We start from the raw sequence: 22,575 nt of genomic DNA on the forward strand, positions 1-22,575 counted from the left end.
TTATTTTATCAGTTCAGTTTGTAAGTGGTTCTAAAGATTACATGGTTTTAAGGATTAAAATTTGATTATTCATATATAAAATTCAATTTTGGGTCTGAAGGTGATATTAGTAATAAAACTGAAAAGCAACGTTCTTTTCAAATATATAGTTGAAAAATTTGGAGTCCCATAGTACCACTTTTATGTACATAGACATATTTATTTTCAGTTGTACATATCTATTTTGCCATAATAAATTCCTTCCTGAATTTTTACGTAGGTTTGTGCCTGATCTTGAAGATATTATAAATTTTGAAGAATTAGTAAAAGAAGAAGGTCTTGGAGAAGAGACATTAAAAGCAGCAAGGTAATTTAATTTTAGAATCTAAATTTGGAGATTTATAAAGTATATGTTTATAGAAAACTAGAGATATTGAAATTAAAAACAAACTGATAGTAACCAGAGGGGAGGTGGGAGGGGATAATGGGGGGGAAAGGGAAGGGATTTCAGGAACAACTACAAAGGACACATGGACAAAACCAAAGTGGGGGTAGAATCAGGGGAGGGAGGTGGGGGTGGCTGGGGCAGTGGGGGAGTGGTGGATGGAAAATGGAGACACCTGTACTTGAACAACAATAAAGAAAAAGTATTTGAAAATTAAAGTAAAAATAAAAAAGATCGACTAGAGGGTAATATATAAACTTATATGTCACTGTTTTTATTATACAAGTTATGGTCTCAGTTTATGAAATGTATTTTTTAAGACTACAACATTCTGAGATATTTCCAACTTTACTAAAAAGTGATCTTTTATAACATGCTGTTTAATGTAATAGCCAGTAGCAACACGAGGCTGTTCAACACCTGAAATGTAGCTAGTCCAAGTTGAAATATGCTAAAATGTGAAGTATATAACTAATTTGGGGATTTAGTGGAAAGTAATGCCCAATAGCTCATTAGCAAAATTCATTTCACCTGTTTCTTTTTACTTCTTTAATGTTTCTGTTTGCTAACACTGGTCTGGAATAGCAGCCCTTCATTCCGGGTAGCCTGGAGCAGCACTGCCCAGGACTGCCACAGGCCACTGTGGAGCGCTTGAATGAGGGCTAATGGTACGAGGGGACTGAGTTTTAAACTTTATTTCACTTAAATTTAAATAGCTAATGGCATGTTACTGGACTTTGCAGATCTGTAGACTTGAGTCAGTATTGACTTTGGAACACAATTTAAAACTTTTGAGAGAGGCATGTAGAATTGAGAAATACTTTAGGGAACTGTTTTCTAAGTGATGGAACAGTTCATTGAGTCAGCCATGAAAGGGCACCCCTGGACAAAGTGGAAACAGTTTGAATTTTCAGAAAGAATAATGGTAGAAAATGATCATAATGCATTTATAAAATACAGTAATACACTGAGGGAAAAAATGAAACCGTGAGTCATAGTGATAATAGGAAAGGTTGGAGGAGCACAGGGAAAATTCCTTTTTTACAGAAGAACACTAGCTACTGAATAAGAGTGGGATGAGAAAATTGGGAAAAAATCACTGTTTTGCAGTCACGACTATCATACTTGAAATCAAGACAAAATTCATCAATGAATTCTAGAATATTTTTGGAGAATAGAGTATTTAATCAAAAAATTATCACATGAATTGCTTACTGATAACAAAGAGGAAAACTGTCCTTACATGGAGAGACTGGTGTATTTCACCTTAACCAAGTGATCAGACGCAGCATTACCAGTAACAGGGCATACTGACAGTCTGTGTCCTCTTGATGTGGTGTGATAGCAAGAACCTGTGTTATATTCTTGCCAGAAATGTTCATTCTGAATCGATTATGAGAAAACCATTGGAGACACAGAACGTTGGTCATTCTACCGAATGAACACCTGGTCTCAACTCTTTAAAAATGTCACATGTCATAGAAAGGTCAAAAAAAGGCAAGAGACTGTTTCAGATCAGGAGACTACAGAGACCTGATGACCAAATACAGCGGGTGATCCTTAATCACATCCTAGATAAGGAAAAAAGTAGTAAGGACAATAAGAAGGACATTTCAGGGATAATTGGGAAAATTTGAACATGTATTATTATGACTGTATTTTATTTTTAGGTGTAATAATGTATCTTCATAGGAAAATGTCTTAGTTCTTAATGGATTCATACTAAACTGTTTATTGGCTGAGCAACTTTTATTTCAGGAAAAAAGGAAATTGACAATTATTAAATGGTGAACTAGTTGAAAGGTATACAGGTGTTCATTATACTATATTTAACTTTTTGATAGCTCAGAATTTTTTTAAATACAAAAGAAAACATACTAGAAAATGCATGTGTGCATTTTTATTAGCATCAAATACTCAAATACTGTGTCGTGTAGCTTAATTCTTTGCCAGATTAGAGAAGCCATGAACAGTTAATAAGCTATTTGAAATCACATGCTCTAAAATGTTGAGCAAATTTTGTGACTTGCATATCAAAAAAGAAAATCAGACCATTCTACCTCTTACTAAGTGGTATTCATTTCAAAATTGATGACCTTTAAAAATATTTTGAAGCAGTTTAGCAGAGAGTAGGATATGATTTTTTAAGATCTCCAGATTTTGATGGATGGCTGACTAGCATCAAGTGCAGGAAGGTTCGCAGCAGGTGAGGTCAGGGGGCTGGTGGGGTTATAAAACAAATTGGATCTGAATGGAGAGTGAGCTCTTCCAGAGGATGAGAGCTGGAGCAGGTTCATGGTCCGAGATAGTTAATATAGGGCAGTGGTTAAAAGTTAGTAGATGCCTGCCTGCAGCAGGAAGTAGTTACGTAGTTGGGTATAGTTGCATTAATGTGAGTCTCAAAGGAGAGAAATCCACCTTCTGGTGGTTGGAGAATAATACTTTGAAAGGGGTGGTAGCAATACGTGAGGGATGCAGGAGAAAAAGCAGCCGATGTTTCTGGAGGTTGAACGGGGTTCTAAGTTCTTGAAAAAGAAGGAGGTTTCAGTTGAGGAAGAAGGTGTAGAGAAGCATTAGTGAAAAGATTTAGATGAAGGGGCATCTATTTAAATGAAATGGAATTCTACAAGGCTCCTTGTGGGAAGAAGAAATACAAAACTCAAAATACTATTTTAAGTGCGAGATGACCCACATGTTATATTTAGGGACTAAGTTTAATTGAACGGTACTGCTCAGCTTCTGTCAGTAGAAAATTAGTTCATTCTGAACTCCAAGAAAACTTACTCAGAAATACCTTACAGTGTTTCACAGTTTTGCATACCAAGTAAGTAAGTTTTGCATTGTAGGCATTTGGATTCAGTCCTCAGTGATCACACACGAATTCTGCTGAAGGCACAGAGTATTTCAAGATGCTTGTAGATGTTTTTGCACCAGAGTTTCGAAGGCCAAAGATATACATCTCCGAAATTTCTACATCATTGTTCCCCCTCTGGTGAGTATTTTTAGTATCCCAGATGAATTTTAAAAAGTATTAATAACGCAGACCCAGTTTGTCTGCAGTAGGGAATGCACACAGACTCTCTGACTGTCCCTCTGGTTGGGGATAAAATTGGATGTGGTCTCAGTGAATCTGGCCTGGAATTTCTCACTAATGTATTAGCTGTGCAGAATCAAACTTGTAAGTTAAGACAGGTTCTTACTTGTTAATGACTACACAGAAACCTGGTGTGATTGAATTACTGAGTGTACCCCATTATATATGTATCATTTTGGGCTGAAGCGTACCACATAATCATTTTAAGTGATTACTGTAGACTAACTTTAGTCACGTCATGAAGTTATTTCTAACACATCTCTTAAAAGCATTGTGTCAGAGGACAGCTTCTCTCCAGTAGTAAAGACTACAACGAGGCTACATTTTCAGTGCTTCCTCACTATAGTATATTACATGTTCTGCTCTGATTCTGTAGTTTCCTTCCAGAATAATTCGTTACCCCAAAATTGCATTATAAAAATAATAGTTACAGTGGAGAAAATGGAGTTAAGAGGTTAGAAAAGTACAGGGCCCAGCAGAAGTAACGCCTGCTTGAGTGTGGTCGGTAGGGTAACATATGGATATAATGATTTTATAGTTTTAATTGAACTTTTCACCTAAAATGTCATGTGGTGTGCTTGAGTGTGATATGTTACGCCCAAATTACATGCTTATGATTTTGTCATAAAGGATTTTGGAAGAAAGAAAGGGGCATTATTTGTGCAGGATCTGTGTATACTAGTAGTAAGAGTAATTTTTCCCTAAAGGTTTCTATATAAAGCTGCTTTTTTTATTTTTTAAAGATTTTATTATTTTAAGAGGAGAAGGGAAGAAGAAGGAAAGGGAGAGAATCATCCATGTGCGAGAGAAACATAGTTTGCTTTTCATATGCACCCTGACCAGGGACAACCTGCAGCCCAGGCGTGGGTCCTGACCGGGATTAAGATACCGGTTGCTGATCTTTTGCTTTATGGGACAAGCCAGTCCTAGCCATCTGAGTTGTACCAGTCAGGGCTTGTAAGTTTAACAAGTCTCTACTTTTAGAGCTGTGCTACTGTATGTAGCCACAAGTGGTTACTTAAATTAATTGAAATTTTATAAAATAAAAATCCAGTTCCTCAGTTGTGCTGGCCACATTTCAAGTGCTTTTGGGTCCCATGTGGCTAGTGGCTTATTGCACCGGACAGTGCAGGGACGGAGCATGTTTGTCACTGCTGGGAGTGCTGCTGTCGGTGTGAACTCTCTGATGGTATTTATCTTCCTTACCATAATTACTTAAATTAGTAAGCGTCAGTAACTCCTTGCTGAATAATAATATGATTAGAGAAGGTATTGGAGGAGCTGAACTTGAAGGGAGTGCTTTTGGGGCATTGATTTATGCAAATGGTTACTAGTACTTTTTAACCAAGAATGTGATAATGGTATTTTAGAAAGAATTGGGTAGGCAAAAGTAAGGATTGCCATGCTTACAAGTGCTTATGCTTTGAGGTAGGCAGGCCTGCTTTTTTGAATCCAGCTTTCACTGAGAGTATGACTTTGGGCAAGTTATCCAGCCTCCTAAGCCTCGTAGCCCTCGTGTAAAATGTGTATGATATTTTATGATGACTCTGTAAAGGCACTGGGCTTGGGATAAGGAATGATTTAGGTGGGGAGGGCTCCTATTTAGGAACTTTTGGTGTAAAGAGTCACTAGAGAAACACTTGTGCAGATTGTGACCACTCCAAGAAGCTCTTGATATGAAGCAACTATTTCAAATCAAAAGGACAGGAGCCTAGAGAGGTCCTGTTTATAATTATTGTAATCTCTGTTTTAGGAACTAAGTTCTGAAGATTTGATAGCATGGTTTTTCTAATACATTGTTATATCTTTTTAGACCCTGAACTTTGTAGAGCATTCCATTAGTTGCAAGGAGAAATTGAATAAAAAAAAATAAAATTGGAGCTGCTTTTACTGATGATGGCTTTGCCATGGGTAAGCTTAATGGAATTGTTTTCCCATTAGTTTTATGTTCAGCTTAATAATGGGATTTTAGAGAGCGTGTTCTCTGTGTTGATTTGTTTTTTGTGAGCAGCGTTTACTTTTTTTTTTTTTGCTGGGTCATCTGAGTGATGCTTGTCTTTCACACAATTTGTAACTGTCACTCATGTCCCCTTAGTATTGCTAATCACTTAGTGTAGCTGGACCTAACAGGCTTTGTTTTCCAGTGTTACCATCTCATATTCGGTTTTCCTGGCTTCCCTGGGGCTCCCTTCGGTGCTCTCTGGGCAGCGGTGGCACTTCGTCCCGCCCCCACAGCCCTGCTGTCTCCAGCTGATTGATGCCCTCACAGCCGTGCCACCTCCAGCTGATGGATGTCCGTGGCCATGCCATTCCCTTCCTCTTCTTTCCTGGCTTGCTCTTCATTCTTTATGCTTTCACATCGCTTTTTTTTTTTAAGGTGAAGTCAAGTCCCATCGTTACACTTATGTATGCTATAAGATGTAATTTAAAAGAGAATTAATTCAAAGCGATAGCTAGGAGTTACTGGCGGAGTAGAGCACAACCTCTATACTCACTGCATTGTGCTTTGGTTTTGCCAATGACGGCAGGTGTGGCTACATTCTGAAGCTTTGGATCAGTACCAGGAGTTTGACTCGCTTCACTGGTTCCAGTCCGTTCGAGAGAAGTACCTGAAGGAGATAAGAGCAGTTGCTAAGCAACAGAACGTGCAGTCCGCTAGTCAAGATGAGAAACTACTGCAAACCATGAATCTCACCCAGAAGCGATTGGATGTCTATCTACAGGTTAGGGGAGAGCGATAGTTAAAGCTGCTTTGACTTGCTGATACCCATTACTTCTTAATATCCTTTTGTACTTAATATCCTTAATATACTTTTTGATGTCTGAAAAAACATGTCTCATGAAAAACCCCCATTTTAACAAGTGAGATGAGTAGAGTATATTTTAAATGAACGGTATTTGGAAGCCATTTGAGCAGATCTTTAAAAATGGGTGGGGTTGCTTAGTTCATTTTCTGTATGTGTGATTTCCACTGGAGCTTTTTAGAAATAATAAAGACATTGAATATAATTTTAGTTAGATACAAGTATTTTCAGCTTTTATTTCAAATATTTTTTATTTACTTAGGAATTTGAACTGCTGTATTTCTCACTGAGCAGCGCAAGAATCTTCTTCAGAGCTGACAAGACTGCAGCCGAAGAAAACCAAGAAAAGAAAGAGAAGGAAGGTCAGTGAATGGCTTAAATTTGGAAAGACCAATCCATCTTTCCTTAATAGTAGACACTAATTCCCCATTCCATCCGGTCAGACTAGAAATGTCTTAAAAAAATAAAGGCCTACATGGATCATTTGTGAAACGGAAAAGAAAGTGACATAATATATATAGTTCATTCTGGGATAACTCATTATTCAGTTTCATCCATCTTCCCTTAAATTTAAATAGAGGAACAAGCTTAGTGGGGGTTTTTCCACCCCTCACCCTGTATCAGATGAGAAGGGACCGTTTAGAGGAGGAACACTAAGTCTTGCGTAAGTCAGAGCTGCTGATGCCTAGACACTGACCGACTGCGCTGGGACAGGTGATTAAGAAGGCGGAAAATCGTGGGAGCCGCCCAGTGACGCGGGAACAGCCTCTGCCCTCCTCCATAGCCAGGCCCTGGAGGGGTGGTGTGTACTGTCGCCAGGGTACCCGCCAGTGCTGTCAGTGAGCCCGAGTCACTTAGGAGAGGATTCTGTCCATTGTATTACTGTGTGGGATGGTGGGAAAGTATTCATATATTTTAATGTTTAAGAACATTGCTCAGTGTATCGTACTTAAAGACTCTGCCATGATACATCTCTCTCAGATTCAAATTTAGTGACAGCTGTCTTCCCTCAGATATGGACGGTTCTTTTTTCTGTTGTGGAAATTACGAAACTTATAGGTTTTCCTCTTTGCTTGGAAGCACAAAAGTAGGTATAGCGACTGAGTTGAAAGTTTTGTGTTTGCTCTTTTTCCTTTTATCTTGTATTTCATAAATCAAAACAAAACTTACATTTCATAAATGACGTGTTACTAATCTTAATTTTGTCAAAAAATTTTTTTACATTGGAGAGGTGATTTAATTGGACAGACCACTTATATCAATAATCTTATTTCCATAAATTGAATATTACTTATTGGTAAGGAGCATACACAGACATTTTTTAGTTTAGATTGAGTAAATAATAATTGTGTGCTTGAAAAATCATTTCAGGCTGTTACCTAGAGGATACTCAGTATTTATTAAATAAAAACATATTGACATTATGTTTCGGTTCATTTTTAGAGCTAAGATAATGTTTGGCAAAGCCATTTGGAAGGATTTAATCAGTTTAATCTAAATTATGGGGTAACTCAGTTATTGTATAAGTTCTCTTCAGGCTTTTTATAATGCCAGAACCGTGTTGCCAGTCCTTAATTTATTTTAAGGCCTACCTAAAGCATTAACACAAAACAAACAAACCTTTCATTCTCAGTGGAACAACTTGATTTGGACTGGTTTTATTTGTTATTTTTAGAGAGAGGGGAAGGAAAGGAGAAAGGGAGAGAACATAGATGTGTGAGAGATACAATCAATGGTTGCCTCTTGTGTGCCCCCAGCTGGGGACCTGGCTTGCAACCCAGGCATGTGCCCTCACTGGGAATCGAACTAGCGACCAAACTAGCGACCTTTCGGTTCACTGGCTGGCATTCCATCCACTGAGTCATACCAGCCAGGGCTGGACTTGTTTTTAAGGAACTCTAGGGTTCTTTCTGGTTGATGTCTCTGGTTGAGACATCACTCATATGCCTGGATTATTATTCTGTTTTAGGACTCTTATTTTAGCTAAAGATGCTCAGGAATGAAGGCAGAGTTGCTGAATACATTAGTCAAATAGGTTTCTCTGTTACAAAGAAATACATGCATGTGACATTTTGCACAAAAGTTAGGAATTCATTTTATCACAGTCATAATAAGTTGCTTTAAAATATAAATTATAGATTCAAACGAAAAGTTACTCATTCTGGACAGTTTTCTGTGTGAATTTGTAGCCATGTTTCCCTCAGCAGCGTCCCACACTGTAATGGTGCTTCTTCCTTGGGCTGCGGGGAGCTTGCCTCCGAACGTGCGTTGTGCACGCCGCCCCCCCCCAGATGCTGTTCTGGTCTCTCACGAGTCCGCCTCCCTTCCAGGGGCAGTCGGAACTGTAGCATTTGCGATATTTAGTCTCAGCTTTTTTAAGAAAGATAATCTAAATATAATGTGTGATATTAAAGAAATACTTGGTGGATATGTTTTCTTAGTTTGAAATTTAGCCATGCAGCTCTTCTCAGTTTTTATTCACTTCAGTTTTGAAAAACAAACATAAATTTGTCCGTTGTTGTTTTCACTTATCCTTCCAGAGGAGACTAAAATGAGCAACGGAGACCTGTCCAACGGCACTGTGTCTGCGGATCGTGTTGTCAAATGACACCCACGGCACGGTACGCGGTGCTCCCGCGCGGTCCTCGGAACGGGTCATTACTGCTGCCGGTGACGTGGGTGTTAGTGAGCTAGTGGAGTGCTCCCGGGCCCTGCTCTGGGGAATGTTGCACTGCTGGGACTCTTGAAGGCAGTGCTCTAAAGATAAGTCCATTCTTCTTCCAAAGGCTTTACTTTTTCAAAGGTCGGGAATGAGATTTTAAAGTTGGATTTTTGCCTGGACTTTAGGCTAACATGTGCCTAGGAAGTAAAGTTCTAAAAGGGCCAATCCAAATTCTTCAACTGCCACCTCAGATTTCTTGTCATCTACGTGAATATTTAGAATTTTATTTGCATGGGTCTTTGACCCGTATTTGTCCAGTCACTGGACAATTCAGTGCATATACTGTGTACAGCCAGTAAATACATGTTTAAACAAAAGGAATTTAGCCTGAAATTCATGAATCATACACATCAATATTCTTACAAAACGAATACATGAGGATGTTTTGATACTAGAGATGAGGCATGAATGTGTTATGTACTCTTTACGTCCAGTATAAGCTGATTCATTGTTAACTTCATGTGACTCCCAAGAGCTGCTGGTGTCTTCGGTGAGACGTGTCATAACCAGTTTACGTGGCTTTGAGAGCACTTAAACCTCTACAACTGCTTTAAATTTAAGATTTACGTAATACACAAAGTGGAATACAATTCGGATAAGCCATAGAGTCCTGCTTGAAGCTTCACTTTGGTTGAAGGAGCTATGTATGATGTCAGAGAAAATGGAATGAATTCTGATTTTTACATCTGAACTCAGGTTTCTTCTTCATTAAGTTGAATTGAAATCTTGGTGATGGTTTGGGCAAACTTTTTCTTTAAACCAAGTATAATCTAAGACATCAGATTAAGCACTGTGCAGGTTCTTAAAAAATTACCACTGTGAGACAATAAAGTTTTAATAAATTAAGTCATTTACTGCTTTAAAAAGTATAGAAAGATTTTCAGTAAATTTAGCTCCCAGCAAGGTACTAGATTTATTTTTGTAAAGCTTTATGTTACTTAATAGTTAAATGGTTAATTGTGACCTATAATCTTTTAAGATAACAATGATATCTTTACAGTGAAAACAAGAAAGTTTGAAACCTTACATGTAATACTAACAGTATTTTGGAAAATATTTAATTTTCCATTGCACTTGCCTATTAAACATTTCTTTGGGTAAATCCTGGAAGTTCTAACAATGTTGTTTGATTTCCAGCTTTTGAAACAGGTGTACAATGCCCTGCCTGTGTTCATTGGTTACAGTCAGGGTCATTTCCCCAGCCCAAGATAAATGCTTTCATTGTTAAAAGTCAGAAGAAACGGAATAGGTAGGAAACACTTTTTTTTTTTTAATTATGTAAACATGACCTGCCAAATTATGGAAAATGATGAATTAAAGGCATTTAATATTTGTAATTCATTCTAACTGTAGAAATGGCCCTAAAGCATGCTGCATAATTAATAACTTATGTTCTCATTATTTGTAAATGTTTATATTAATGCTCTTGCATTGGGTTATATCAGATGTCACCATTTCATAGCAAAGTGTTGCTTTTCTGTTTTCTCTGACTTCCCTAAAATCATGTCCTTTAAAGGAGGGATAGAAAGGGTAAGTAGGAGGGAATCAGACATCTGTTCCTCATCCCCACATCACCTGTTTTATCCTCGGCAGTAGCTGGAGCCCGCGTGCTGACTGTGTGCATACCTACAGTGAGAAGAAACCGATAGGTTGTTACTTTGCCTTCAGTTCAAAATAATGTCACTGTACTCTGGATGAATTATAGTCAGTTCACATTATTGAAGTCCCCGAAAAGTTTAAGCATATTTAATGTTGTTAGAGTGCTGAGAAACAGGGCTTGAGTGTTTCACACCTAAGTTAACATGCACATTTGGATGATGGTTTTCCTTCCTAACGTATTAATGTTAATATTTTCATTTTTTTAGACATACTGTAATTTAAAATTAGTGTGAGCATCTGTTGTAAATTCACAGAAAACTTAAATGTTCCAATTCTCAGGAATTAAGTCCTAACTATAATATTGTCAGTTACTAATTAAATTTTGTAAAAGATGGCAAGTTTGTTACTTGAGTGGGGCGTCCCTCTTCCTCAATCTTAATAGAATACAGTATGTATAATAAAACATTAATAAATATGATTTCAAAAGTTTACTTCCCCTGCATGTTTATGTTCAAAGTTAAGAATCTTAAGACAGTATTTAACATTAACCTTTTTGGAGTTCCCTTTAGTCTTGCACAAAGAAAGAAATTTCAAGTATTGGGTTGGCTTTGGCTCCTCCCCATACATCCCAGATGAAGGATCTTCATTTTCTTTTCCTTTCGCCTTCTTGATCTTTCTGTTGCTTGCTATTTTCATATAACAAGAACCTCCATGACTAATTTAAAATCTTAATCCTGGGGATCATTAGTTTGCAGTGTTTAATGTTAGAAGTAACTGTGGTGCCATTTGCAAACATGAGTTGAACTGAAACAGTAAGAAGTGAGAGCCTTTCAGATATTGTGCTGGAGACAGAGACACGAGCCTTTTAAACAGCAGCAGAAATTACTCTTGGTGAAGCCGGATGCTCCTTTTCTGAGGCAGGACGTTTTTAAGATGGTGGGAAAGATGAGATAATACCGCCCCACACATACATCGTCATGTTTCTCTCTTACGCTGGGTTGGCTAAGCGTTAAAAGGTAGACTTTAACCAGTTTTAGTAATTTTAGTTCTTTATCCAGCTAAAGTGGCAGAAGCTTCAGGCTGATGGTATTTAAGGAAGTTTTAATGCTATGTTAAAAAATAAAAGGTTTTAGGATGTTAGGCATAACATGTCAGAGATTTCAGTTAAAAAAGAGTTGAGAATAAGTGGAAATCTGTGGAGATTAAGTGAAGTCATTGGACTGTTCAGTGAACTCAGAGATGGTGAAGGGCAGAGTTGAGTTTATGCAGAGTTCTTTTTTTTTTTAAAGGTTTTATTTATTTTTAGAGAGGGAAGGGAGGGAGATGAGAGAGAGAGAGAGAGAGAAACATCAATGTGCGGTTGCTAGGGGTTATGGCCTGCAACCCAGGCATGTACCCTGGCTGGGAATTGAACCTGCGACACTTTGGTTCACAGCCCGCGCTCAATCCACTGAGCTACGCCAGCCAGGGCTATGCAGAGAGTTCTTACATATTGTATTATATATGAAAAGTCTATATAGATGAGTTCACGGACATTTTCTTCTATTTTAACAGTTTGGTTCTTTACCACCTCGTTTACTTGATAGTTCCAGTTGTTCCTGTTAGTGGTAACATACTAACAGGAAAGTAGATGAAATTTATCTTCCAATCACTATAGATCTAATGTCATAATTCTGGATCAACTTCAGGGACTATACATTCTACAACACTTGTAAGATCGTGTGGTGAAACATTCCATAGTAATGCTCATTAAGTGAGGGAGAAGGAGTTAGTACTTTTCTACCCTGAAGCACCTGTCTAGATCAGATTTTTAAAATTCATTTTCTTTAAATGAAAAAAGTGAGACACAGTTCACCTATTACTCTCTTCCCACCCCCTGGAACCACCAGTCTGTGTCTGTGAGCTTATTTGTTTTTTAACTTTTTTAGATTCCACATGTAAGAGACTGTATGGTATTTGTCTTTCTCTGATTTATCTCACCTAGCACAATGTCCTTAAGTCCATCTGTGGTGTTGGAAATGGCAAGACTTCTTCCATCTCTGTTTTATGGCTAAGACTTTCCCATTGTACAGGCACACGGGTCTGTGCGTTCATGTGCTGACGGGCTCAGGCTGGTTCCGCATCTTGGCTCGTGTAGACAGCACTGCAGTGAACATGGGAGCGCAGCTGCCTTTCCGAGTTACTGTTTGTTCCTGATAAACACGCAGGGGTGGAATTGCTGGACTGTGTGGTGGTTCTGTTTGCAGCTTTTTGAGGCACCTCCATACCGTTTTCCATAGCAGCCGCACCAAGTACATCCCCTCCAACCTTGTTCTTTTCTCCGCATTCTCACCAACACCTGTTACTGTGTTTTGCATGATAGCCATTCTAACAGGTGTGAAATAGAGTTTTTGTTTTCATTTCCCTTTTTATTAGTGGTACAGAGCATCTTTTCATGTACCCATAGCCCATTTCTTTTGGTTTGTGGGATGATGCCCAACCCACCGAGCTACAGCAGTCAGGGCAATGCCCATCTCTTCATCAGGTCGGTTTGCTATCTGGTGGTATGGAGTCGTTATGTATGTTTTGGGTATTAGCTCCTAATCAGATAGGATGGCAAATATCTTCTCTCGTTCAGTAGGTTGCCTTTTCATTTTGTTGGTAGATGCAGAATCATTTTAGTTTCATGTCCCTCTTGTTTATTTTTGCTTTTGTTTTTGGTGTCAGATTTTTTAATATTCTTAAAGTTTTTTTTAAAGATTTTTCATTCATTCATTCATTCATTCATTTTAGAGAGGGGAAGGGAGGGAGAAGGAAGGAGAGAATCAGATCGGTTGCCTCTTGCACATGCCCCGACTGAGGACAGAGCCTGCAACCAGGCAAGTACCCTGACTGGGAATTGAACTGGTGACCTTTTGCTTTGTGGGATGATGCCCAACCAGCTGAGCCATACCTGTCAAGGCTGGTGTCGGATTTTTAAAAAATCATCACCATGACCTCTGTCCAGGAGCTTACTGGATGTTTTCTTCTAGGAGTCACATGGTTTCCGGTCTTACATCCAAGTCTTGAATCCATTTTGAGTTAATTTTTGTGTGTGGTATAAGGTAGTGGTCCAGTTTTCCCGAGACCATTCGCTGAAGAAACTGTCCTTTCCCCACTGTATATTCTGAGTAGTAACTTTTCGTTGGTCATGCTTGCTAATAGGCTTTGTTACTTTTGTTTTCATTCTCTGTGGTATTTGTGTGATTAGTTTTAATGTACTGAAATTCACTATTTTTCTTATGACTTGCATGCATTGTTGCTTAGTTAAGCCACACATTCTTTAAAAAAATTTTTTTAAAAGATTGATTTTAGTTTCCTACAGTATTATTCATGGCTTGAGGTTTCTTCCCTCTCTCATTCTCAACAATTCTAAGCAAGAAAAAGAAATTCTGGGGACTGTGGCTCTTGCAGTCTGTCAGAGAAATTCCTGATCTAATTATGATATATACAAATTTGTAAGACAGTTACCAGTGAACTAATAATTTTATGGTGTATCGTCTCATATTCCGACCAGCTCAGTGTCTCTCTGATGGTGTACGCATTGTACAAGGAGATTTCTCAGATGGACCCTACATAGCATTACCCTAATTCAGGGTTCCAAAATTATCTTATTAACCCACCATTTTAAAAGCAAGAGCTTTTAAAAAGTTGACATTGAGACCCCATTATTCTACTCATGTTGAATACGGGTATTTTTTTGATCGTCATCCCCTCCCCTGTGATTTCATTCTGCTGTAGTTTTTTGGAAATTGCTAACTTTAGTTTTCCTCCAGGGATGTTCTAAAAAATAACCACAAAAAGGCCAAGGAAAGAAACACAATGATAGGTTTTATTTGCTAGCATTTACTGCTAGGTTAATTTATTACAAAGACAACGACATTCTGTTGAACTTGGTTATAATTAAATACACTGTACCAATTCAAGATCACTGTACTTATTTCATGTATCAGAGGGGAGAGGGGAGTCTGCTGGAGTGCCAGCCAGGTGCAAGTAGGAACTTGCTACCAAGCCCTACCACCAGCTGTTCTTCAAGTGAGTTTTCAAATTAACTGGTTCCTTCCTTGAGGACGGTCTGGCTCAGAAGAAAGAGGACCTGGCAGAACTGCACCCCGTCCACGGAGACCTGCTGCTAAAAACGGTACTACCTACAGGTCCACGAGCTTCAGAATGCTGGTTCACCGCGGATCCACCGTGAAGCTGGACATCTCTCATGGTACTCATCTATCTGCTGGCCGTTCTACCGCACGATGTGTGAACAGTTATCAGAGCTACACTTGCGTTTTTGCTAGTGCTTGGGCCTCAAAGCAGGCTTGTCACCTGACTGCCCAAATGAATGCTGGTAGGTCCAATTATGAGACAAGCTTGATTATAAATACACGGTTTTCAAAACGACAGGCACTTAAAGCTTATTAAGTAAAATACAAAAATAGATTATATTAATAGGAAATATTTAGTGTTTATCAAATTGTAAATCTAGGCTTTTGCTATTTTTAAAAAAGGATACTGGAAACGGAAGAGATGAAATTCAAATAAAGTGAACATTGCATTTTCTCGTAACTTTCATTCTGCACACTGAATAACAATCTAAGAAGAGGACTTACCACAAAGCACCTAAAATAACATTTGTAGATGGCTAGGAATGCTTGCAACCATTTCTCACTGTTACCCCCCCAAGTCTCAGTCCCGAGGCACGAGAGGGAGCGATTCCGTGAGCGATTGTCAGCATTCTGAAACCAGGCCGTGCGCCCGTGTGTCGGAGAAGTTGGAGACCCTTTTAAGAAGGTAGCTGTCCTTCCTGGGTGCTCTTCCCCCAAAGGCACAAGAGTTACGCTTCAGATTCCGCGCCTCTGTTTTCACTCGTAATGCCGTCACTGTCATCTGGTTGATCGGTTAATAGTACATACTTTCCATCATTGGTTAGTGGTATGGACAGCATTAACTTAGCCAATGCTTCCGGATCCTGAGGTTATGGGAGTTTAAGAAGGAGAAAAGAAAACGCTTAAAATGCACTTAAAACCCCTTTGGCTCGGCTTTCATTATGTTCTGTCCTCTAGCCTCATTCCTTCTTACTCGTCTATGTGTGCCTCCAGGTGAGTCTTCTTGCTTCTCTGAAAAAAAACTCAATTGTGTTACTTCTAGAATCTAGGCGTGGGTTTTCCTCTCAGCCAGAATATCACTATATACACAGATCATCATCTTTTTCCCAGACAGAGTCCAAAGGAGTTCCCTCACAGCACACCTGTTGTCTCCTCTCTCTTTAAACTCCTGTCTTTCCTTAGCCTGTAGTAAGGGTTTGCAAACTACGGCTGTTTGGCTCATTACCACTTCTGATTGTGTGAATGTTTAGTCGGAACACAGCCATGCCCATGTATTTCCGTACTGTATCTGTGGCTGTTTTTGTGTTACGGCGGCAGAGTTGAGTCAGCGAGACGGCAATGACAAGCCCAGAAGGTGTACCATCTGGCACTTCACAGGAAGGGCCTGCCAGCCCCGATCTAGCCTGTAAAACACTAACTTGCACTGCTCGTCACTTTATGTATGTCGGTGTTAGTCCTCGTCTGCACTAGAGGGTAAGAACCACACTAACACGGTTCTCCCTAGCTACATGTTAGTATTTAAATTGAAGACTTAAGAATCCCGTTCCTCAGCCACACTAGCCGCGTTCACTGTGCATATTTCCCGTTACTGCAGACAGTCCTCCTGGACGAGGCTGAGCGCTGCAGCAGCGCCCCTCCCCCCAGGGCGGGAACCGCATCTGTCTTGCTCCCTGCTTCATTCCAGGGCATTTCGTAACGAACTTGGCTCTCAAAATCCTGCTGGGTGAGTGGAGGATTGTAAGCTGCTCAACATTTCTAGGAAGTTTCTGGGTGGTGCATGCTGGGCCTGGGACCACCCTGAGGAACATGGCAGGTGCTTGAGTGTGTGCCATCCTAATTTGAAAGACAGGAAATCTCGGCGACAGCAGCAAGTGAGAAAGAAACGGGCTACAGCAGTGACGTTTTTAAGAGCTGCACATGAGTTACCAGTGACTGTGGGAACCAGCGGATCAGAAATGTGGTTAGACGCTTAGGAAACCCCAAACTCGGCCGCACTGCCTAGTGAGCGTCGTTTCTTTTGGAGAAAAATACTAATGTGTGTCGTTATCTTTTAAGTAGCTGCTAAATGAGCATTAAAGTGACCTTACCTTTTGAACCTCAATGATTTCTTTTCCCAAATTAATAGCATAACATATCTGTAAAAGATGAGAAAAGTGGTGTTTGGTAAAGGTAGAAAGGATAAAGAATTTTAGGAAAAAATGTGATGATGGAAATACAAGGTCACTGTCCGCTCACGTCAACATGGGGACGTGGCTGGAGGAGACGCATCACACAGGGCTCTGAACGGGAGTGCCCACCTGTCCTGGCCTCCTGTTGTTCCCGTGTGTGCAAACCTCCCCCCCCCCCCCGCCCCAGCAAGTGGAAAGGGACGTGACTGCAGCATCTGAGAGTCCCCAGTGGGACGCTTGCTCCCTTTCTCCCGACGGTAGGCAGCCCTGCATGTCCACACACGCAGTGGCAAAGGGGCGTTTGCTGGAAGAAGGGCTGGTTGGTGTTGATTGCTTCTAAGAACAGTTTAGATGTATTTGGTGTCTGTTTCCTTGGTTTGCTCTCCGAGATCAGATTTTCTATGCTGTAACTTTTGCTTTGAGGAGAACTGCTTTTAACATTTACTGATAGCTCTATGAAACAATTATATCTCACCTTGAAAGTTCATCATTCAACCTATTCTGGTTAATACGTATTTCCCACAGGGAAATTTTACTTCTAGGCCGTTTTATTTCAGTGGGCCCTTCCTAGGGGGTATATTATCAAAAGTCCCCAATGGGGACTTGCACAATAGGCAACTAGATGGGGTGAGGGGGGTGCAAAAAAACCTTTAAATCTCTCTCTCTTTTTTAAATTAAGAATCTTAAGGTGAAAAAAATAAGACCTTTTCGCCTTCCGAGTTGCTTTCAAAAACATATGTGCTCAGGGACTCTCCGCCCGTGGATTCAGGCAGGCGGACCACGAAGCCAACCAGTCTCTTGTTTTCCTGATGAGCCGCGAACTGGGTGACACTGTTAAGCTCAAACTGGAAGAAACAGGAAGAGACTTAATATCACACAACACACTGGAGTTAACAGACAAGGTCATTCTCCATGGAAAAAGTCACGACCGTAAGTGCGTTGGTGACAGTCATTTAATCTGTGTTTGAGGTGGTTACAGAGATGAGAGAAGGAGCAATCACCAAAGGCGCGTGTACTTACATTGGCTCTGGATACTTGAGTCTGCGGATCTATTAACCTGAAATTTTAAGAGACACTGTATCACAAATGGTGGATAAACTCAGAAGAGTTTGTGCGTTGTCTTTGCGCTTTTCTTTCTGATAGCGTTCTCTGAGGTGCTATGGTTTTTCTGTGAGCTCACATGCATTTACTCTGATGCTTTTGGTGACGATTACGAGGACAGTGAGCCAATGCCTATGAAAGATCCAGGACACACTTGGAAAAAAGCTGTAATCAATACAAGGTTTTATTCATAAGAACCCAATTCTTAGCATAAGGTTCATAACAAATGAAAAGAACTGATATAATGAATGGAAGAAATGATATTCTAGTTTTTGCCCAAGACCTGGTTAACTTTTGGAAGCTAACATTTATCGAGCACTTCCTATGTGCCGGTCACGGTTGTAAATGTTGTTTGTACATGTATTGACTCATCTATTCCTCATGACAACACTAGGGGGTGTAGATAGTTACTTTTCATTTGACAGCTGAAGAAACCAAGGCACAGGGGTTAAATTACTTGCCCAGGAAGGTCATACAACTAACAAATGCCAAAGCCAGGAATGAACCTGGACATTCTGGCTCCAAGGCAGTGCTGCTATCCTATAGAAACAGAATGTAAGCCTCATACATAAAATTTCCTAGCAGCTACACTTTAAAAACTAAAGCAGATGAAACTAATTTATTTAATACACCTAAAAGACATGCTATTCATATAAAAATTATTGAGGTACTTTGCATGTATCAGGGGCAGGATGAGATCTCAGAATTTTACATTCACAGCACTTCTCAGTTTAGGCCGGTTATGCTTCAGGTGCCATGTGGAGGTCAAGTCCTGGGTAGGGCAGCTCTTCCTACAGCCTGTGCAGACTGTGGCCCGAGTCAGTTACCAAATACCTTACCACCTGAACCTCCCATACATTTTAAGTTGCTTGACTTCTTGATTTTAAGCCCTACTAATTCTGATCAGATTTTCTGTGTGGTGGTCTCATTATCTCAGGCGGGTTCATGTCCTGTATTCATTGTTAATTTTTATAAATAGTGCTGAGAAATGACAAAGTCCACCTTCCATTTTCAAGCTCTGAGACAGTAACTCTTGAATGATGGCAACCTCACCAACAACAGGGTTCACATGCCACTAAATCCCTCAAGATACCGCTAAGGGAGCATATTCCATCCAGTACCGCTCACAAAACTGAAGCAAGAGGAATAGAGCAGAAACCAGAGTAGCCTCTTCACTTAATCCAACTGAATATCCTAGTTGTGAACACCCTAGGCGGGTCAGTGTGCCCTGAAATGGGAACCAGATGAAGCCGCAAGAAAGTCGGACAGCGAAACCGGATGCACCTCAGAGCCTGACTGGTGACCATCAGATGGGACTCCGTCATACGGAAGATGTTATGAATAGCCCGTGCCGCCAACACTTGTCTCATGGCTTCGTAAATCACTTCGGTGGTGCGGTCTGTTTTAACTGCCATCGATCCCAGAAACCGAACCAGGAACATCTGTTGCAAAAGAGAATCTGCAAGACAGCGTTTTCTGCTCAGGATCACATCCTGCCGGTGGCTGCCCTGCACCCGCGTCCTACGTGATGGTCCGAGAACTAAGACCTCAGGTTTGGTTGGCTTTCCGCCCGAGTCTAATACTCTGCCAAAGCTCTGCCTCTCCCGCTGTCTGCATTCTGCCTGTGTGGGACTGCTTTCCTGGACCAGAGAAGCCCCGCTTTCAGCAGTGCCAGCTACGCATCCTCCTGCACTAAAGCTAGGTGACTGCGTGCAGGTGGCAGCATATGCATCGTACCTTTCCTCTGAAAATAGTTTTCCCACTGGAAAACAGAAAACTCCTTACTCTGGCCCACTGATTAAGTCCTCTTATAAAAGAAAGCTTATTTGAAGACAATAAGACCTGATGTTGGGTCTTATGATTGAAGGGCAGTGATGTTACATTCCATAAACTAATGGAGATCTCAAACTGAGTTTGCTTATCTGATTCTATTGCACGTCCTGTACTGGCTTCCTGGTCGTGGCGTACAACCTGACCGAACTGCAGATCATGAAGGACGCTTAAAGCATCTTTTTCTGTAAGAGTAATGCATTTACCTACCATTTTAAGCTAAGCCTTTTTGTTCATTTGCCCTCCCGTTAGTATCCTAGCCCCTGAAAATAAGTTGAGTTAAAAGTTGAATACAATGGACAAGTCATAAATGTTTCCCACACGAAGCGTTTTTACAGGTTTGAAAGTTTTTGTCCAGACTGTTTACAAACTGGTCTGTGTGAGCCGTCAGCTAGATGTAAGTGGGGAGTCCGATTTGAGGCAACATTTTTTTTTTTTTGCCTGAAGCTTGATGTAAGGAGTGTCATTTCTCAGGTCCTACGTTCACATGTAAATAACTAGCATGTCATTCTAAATGGGAAATGACTCCATGCATATGACATGTCAGTCACATTTTCCGAACTCGGCTCCAGTCATGCAGCTGGGCTACAGTGTGGTATTGCCAGCCCTGCCTTGGCTGGGGGCTCCAGTCTGCTGTGGAACAAGGGGTTACGGGCAGCTCAACTGAGTATGTTCTGATGTATGGAAGAGTGTAAATCGAACAAAAACACGAATTTAAATAACATTCACATGGCCTTCAAATTCAAGAATGAGTTATTTGTGCTTTTGGTCTTCTAAAATCAAATGGCACATTTATGACTCACCCAGGCTGCGTTTAATGTGATTTTATCCCCTGAATTTGTTCTGTAATCACGTGACACCAGATTGGGATCCAGCCACTTTCTAAACCGGAGCCACAGAAAGGTGTGAACGTGGCCAGCGGTGCAGCAGCTGTGTGAAATCCATCAGCTTCCCCTCAGTTTTCACCCAAGACCTAACTGCACGGATCCTAATCAGTTTTCAGAGACATTCAAGCCATATTTCAAGTCCCTGCTCTCTAGAACCTGATGTCCCACGTGTTTCAATGGCCCTCGTCATTCTGTGCCGGGGAAAGCAGCGGTGCACCGAGCCACCCACTTACCTTCCGCTTCGGGGAATGTGTCGTCCTCAGTCTCGCCGAAAGGGTTGGTACGCCTAAGGGAATGGCCAGAGTCAAACGATCATGACAGCTTCAGCTAAAAGGACCCTCAGCACTTGACCTCTAAGTCAGGATGCATTGGAGGGGGGTGGGGACACAAGAAATGTCCGACTTATTTTCATTTCTTCCGGAGGAACTCCCATAGCCCATACCTGCTCCCTCGGTTCTGATCAAGGAACTCTGTAGCGGGAAGCACGATGTCAAACTGAATGGGTGTTCCAGGTGCAATGAGTTCTTCGGCTTCCGGTACGCCGGCTGTCGCTTTGGGAACGGTGTCATCATTTTGCATCTCTGAATTTTCCAGGGTCTGGCTAGATTATCGTACAAGATAGGAGGGAGAAAAACAAATCCCTTTCAATCAAATGTCCTTACAATCAAATGAATACATGTTGAGTCTGGTGGAGGCCAGGGAGAAGGTTTCAGTCAGACCTTCAAACCATTCTACAAGTAAATCTCCGTAAGACGTCATTCCACGGTTGCAACACTTCAGCTCACCCACTGCCCACAGGCAGCCCTGCTGCAGAGCGCTCCATACGCTGCTTGTGCTGCTCAGCACTATTGACTGGTCTTCTGTTTGTATTGTGTTGGCCAGAAAGTCTGCTACGTTTTTTCTGTACGATGGCTCTAGTTGTGCTTAGTTGTCTTCATTAGAAGTTGTTAACGTTGTGTTAGACGGTATTATGACAGCTGTCATATCCATATGCATTAAAAAAAACATCAAAATTGGTGAATTTTTGTCCATTTTAATATTGAAGATGGAAGAAGATATGCAACATTTTTGGCATTAGGCTTTGTTATTTCAAGAAAGATAAAAACCAACTGAAACAACAAAGATTTTTGCAGCGTGCAGAGAAGGTGCTGTGACGGATCGAATGCATCCCAAGTGGTCTGTGAGGTTTCTTGGTACTGCTGACATTTTGGCCAAACAGTTCTTTGCTGTGGGGCTGTCTCATGCATTGGCTAATGTTGAGCAGCACCCCTGGCCTCTACCCACTAGAAGCCAGTAGCGGGGCGATAGCCGACATACTCAGAATATCCCAATCAACTAAGTTATTGGTGAACATGAAAAAATGTGTCTTCTAATTCATGGAAAGAACATAACAGACTTTTTGGCCAACCCAAATATCTTTCTCCCTGCAAGACAGGCTTCTGAGGACAGAGCTATAATTAAATCATATTTATTACTTAGTACCTATCAGGCAATCTAAAAAGTTAGCTGAGTGAGTATTTCTTGGTTTAGCATTCAGCCACAACTTGGCGCTCACCCCTCCCTCCTGAGCGCCGCCTCCCCCACTCCCCACCGCACCCCACTCCCCACCGCACCCCGCTCCAGAGCTGCGCCAGCCAAGCACACTGCGTGCCCTTCCTCCCTTCCGTCTCCATCCTGGTCATGCGGCAACGGTCTCGGCCTTCAGACACCAGCTCAGATTCCTATTCACGCACTAGACCTTCAAGCCTGGTGGACCCTCTCCTTCCTCGGCACCCCTGTGGTTCTTCTGAGTCCCAGCGACAGCCTTGCACCTCTGCATGCCCCCTGG

At 40.9% G+C, this 22,575-nt stretch overlaps 2 protein-coding genes across 3 annotated transcripts in view; one reads left to right on the forward strand and one right to left on the reverse strand.

The window, feature by feature from the left end:
• WASHC4 (WASH complex subunit 4) overlaps positions 1-11,130 on the forward strand; it is a 55,054-nt gene extending 43,924 nt beyond the window's left edge. Inside the window, 9 exon segments of the mRNA XM_028531893.2 lie at positions 260-346; positions 3,271-3,299; positions 3,302-3,373; positions 3,376-3,416; positions 5,332-5,379; positions 5,381-5,465; positions 6,066-6,241; positions 6,585-6,684; positions 8,863-11,130. Of these exon segments, the coding sequence (XP_028387694.1) occupies positions 260-346; positions 3,271-3,299; positions 3,302-3,373; positions 3,376-3,416; positions 5,332-5,379; positions 5,381-5,465; positions 6,066-6,241; positions 6,585-6,684; positions 8,863-8,930 (706 nt within the window). The 3' untranslated portion in view covers positions 8,931-11,130.
• A 3,354-nt stretch (positions 11,131-14,484) lies between these two features.
• APPL2 (adaptor protein, phosphotyrosine interacting with PH domain and leucine zipper 2) overlaps positions 14,485-22,575 on the reverse strand; it is a 41,276-nt gene continuing 33,185 nt past the window's right edge. Inside the window, exons 15-21 of one of the 2 annotated variants that reach the window (XM_028533083.2) lie at positions 21,190-21,348; positions 20,981-21,033; positions 19,315-19,489; positions 17,950-17,986; positions 17,634-17,774; positions 16,849-16,896; positions 14,485-15,772 (exon numbers count right to left, since the gene is read on the reverse strand). In XM_028533083.2, the coding sequence (XP_028388884.1) occupies positions 15,731-15,772; positions 16,849-16,896; positions 17,634-17,774; positions 17,950-17,986; positions 19,315-19,489; positions 20,981-21,033; positions 21,190-21,348 (655 nt within the window). In that variant the 3' untranslated portion in view covers positions 14,485-15,730. The remainder of the gene's footprint in view (positions 15,773-16,848; positions 16,897-17,633; positions 17,775-17,949; positions 17,987-19,314; positions 19,490-20,980; positions 21,034-21,189; positions 21,349-22,575) is intronic. The other variant, XM_028533081.2, reaches the window with a different exon arrangement.

The sequence above is a fragment of the Phyllostomus discolor genome, chromosome 2 (genome assembly GCF_004126475.2).
Source record: "Phyllostomus discolor isolate MPI-MPIP mPhyDis1 chromosome 2, mPhyDis1.pri.v3, whole genome shotgun sequence".
NCBI classification, from domain to species: Eukaryota; Metazoa; Chordata; class Mammalia; order Chiroptera; family Phyllostomidae; genus Phyllostomus; species Phyllostomus discolor.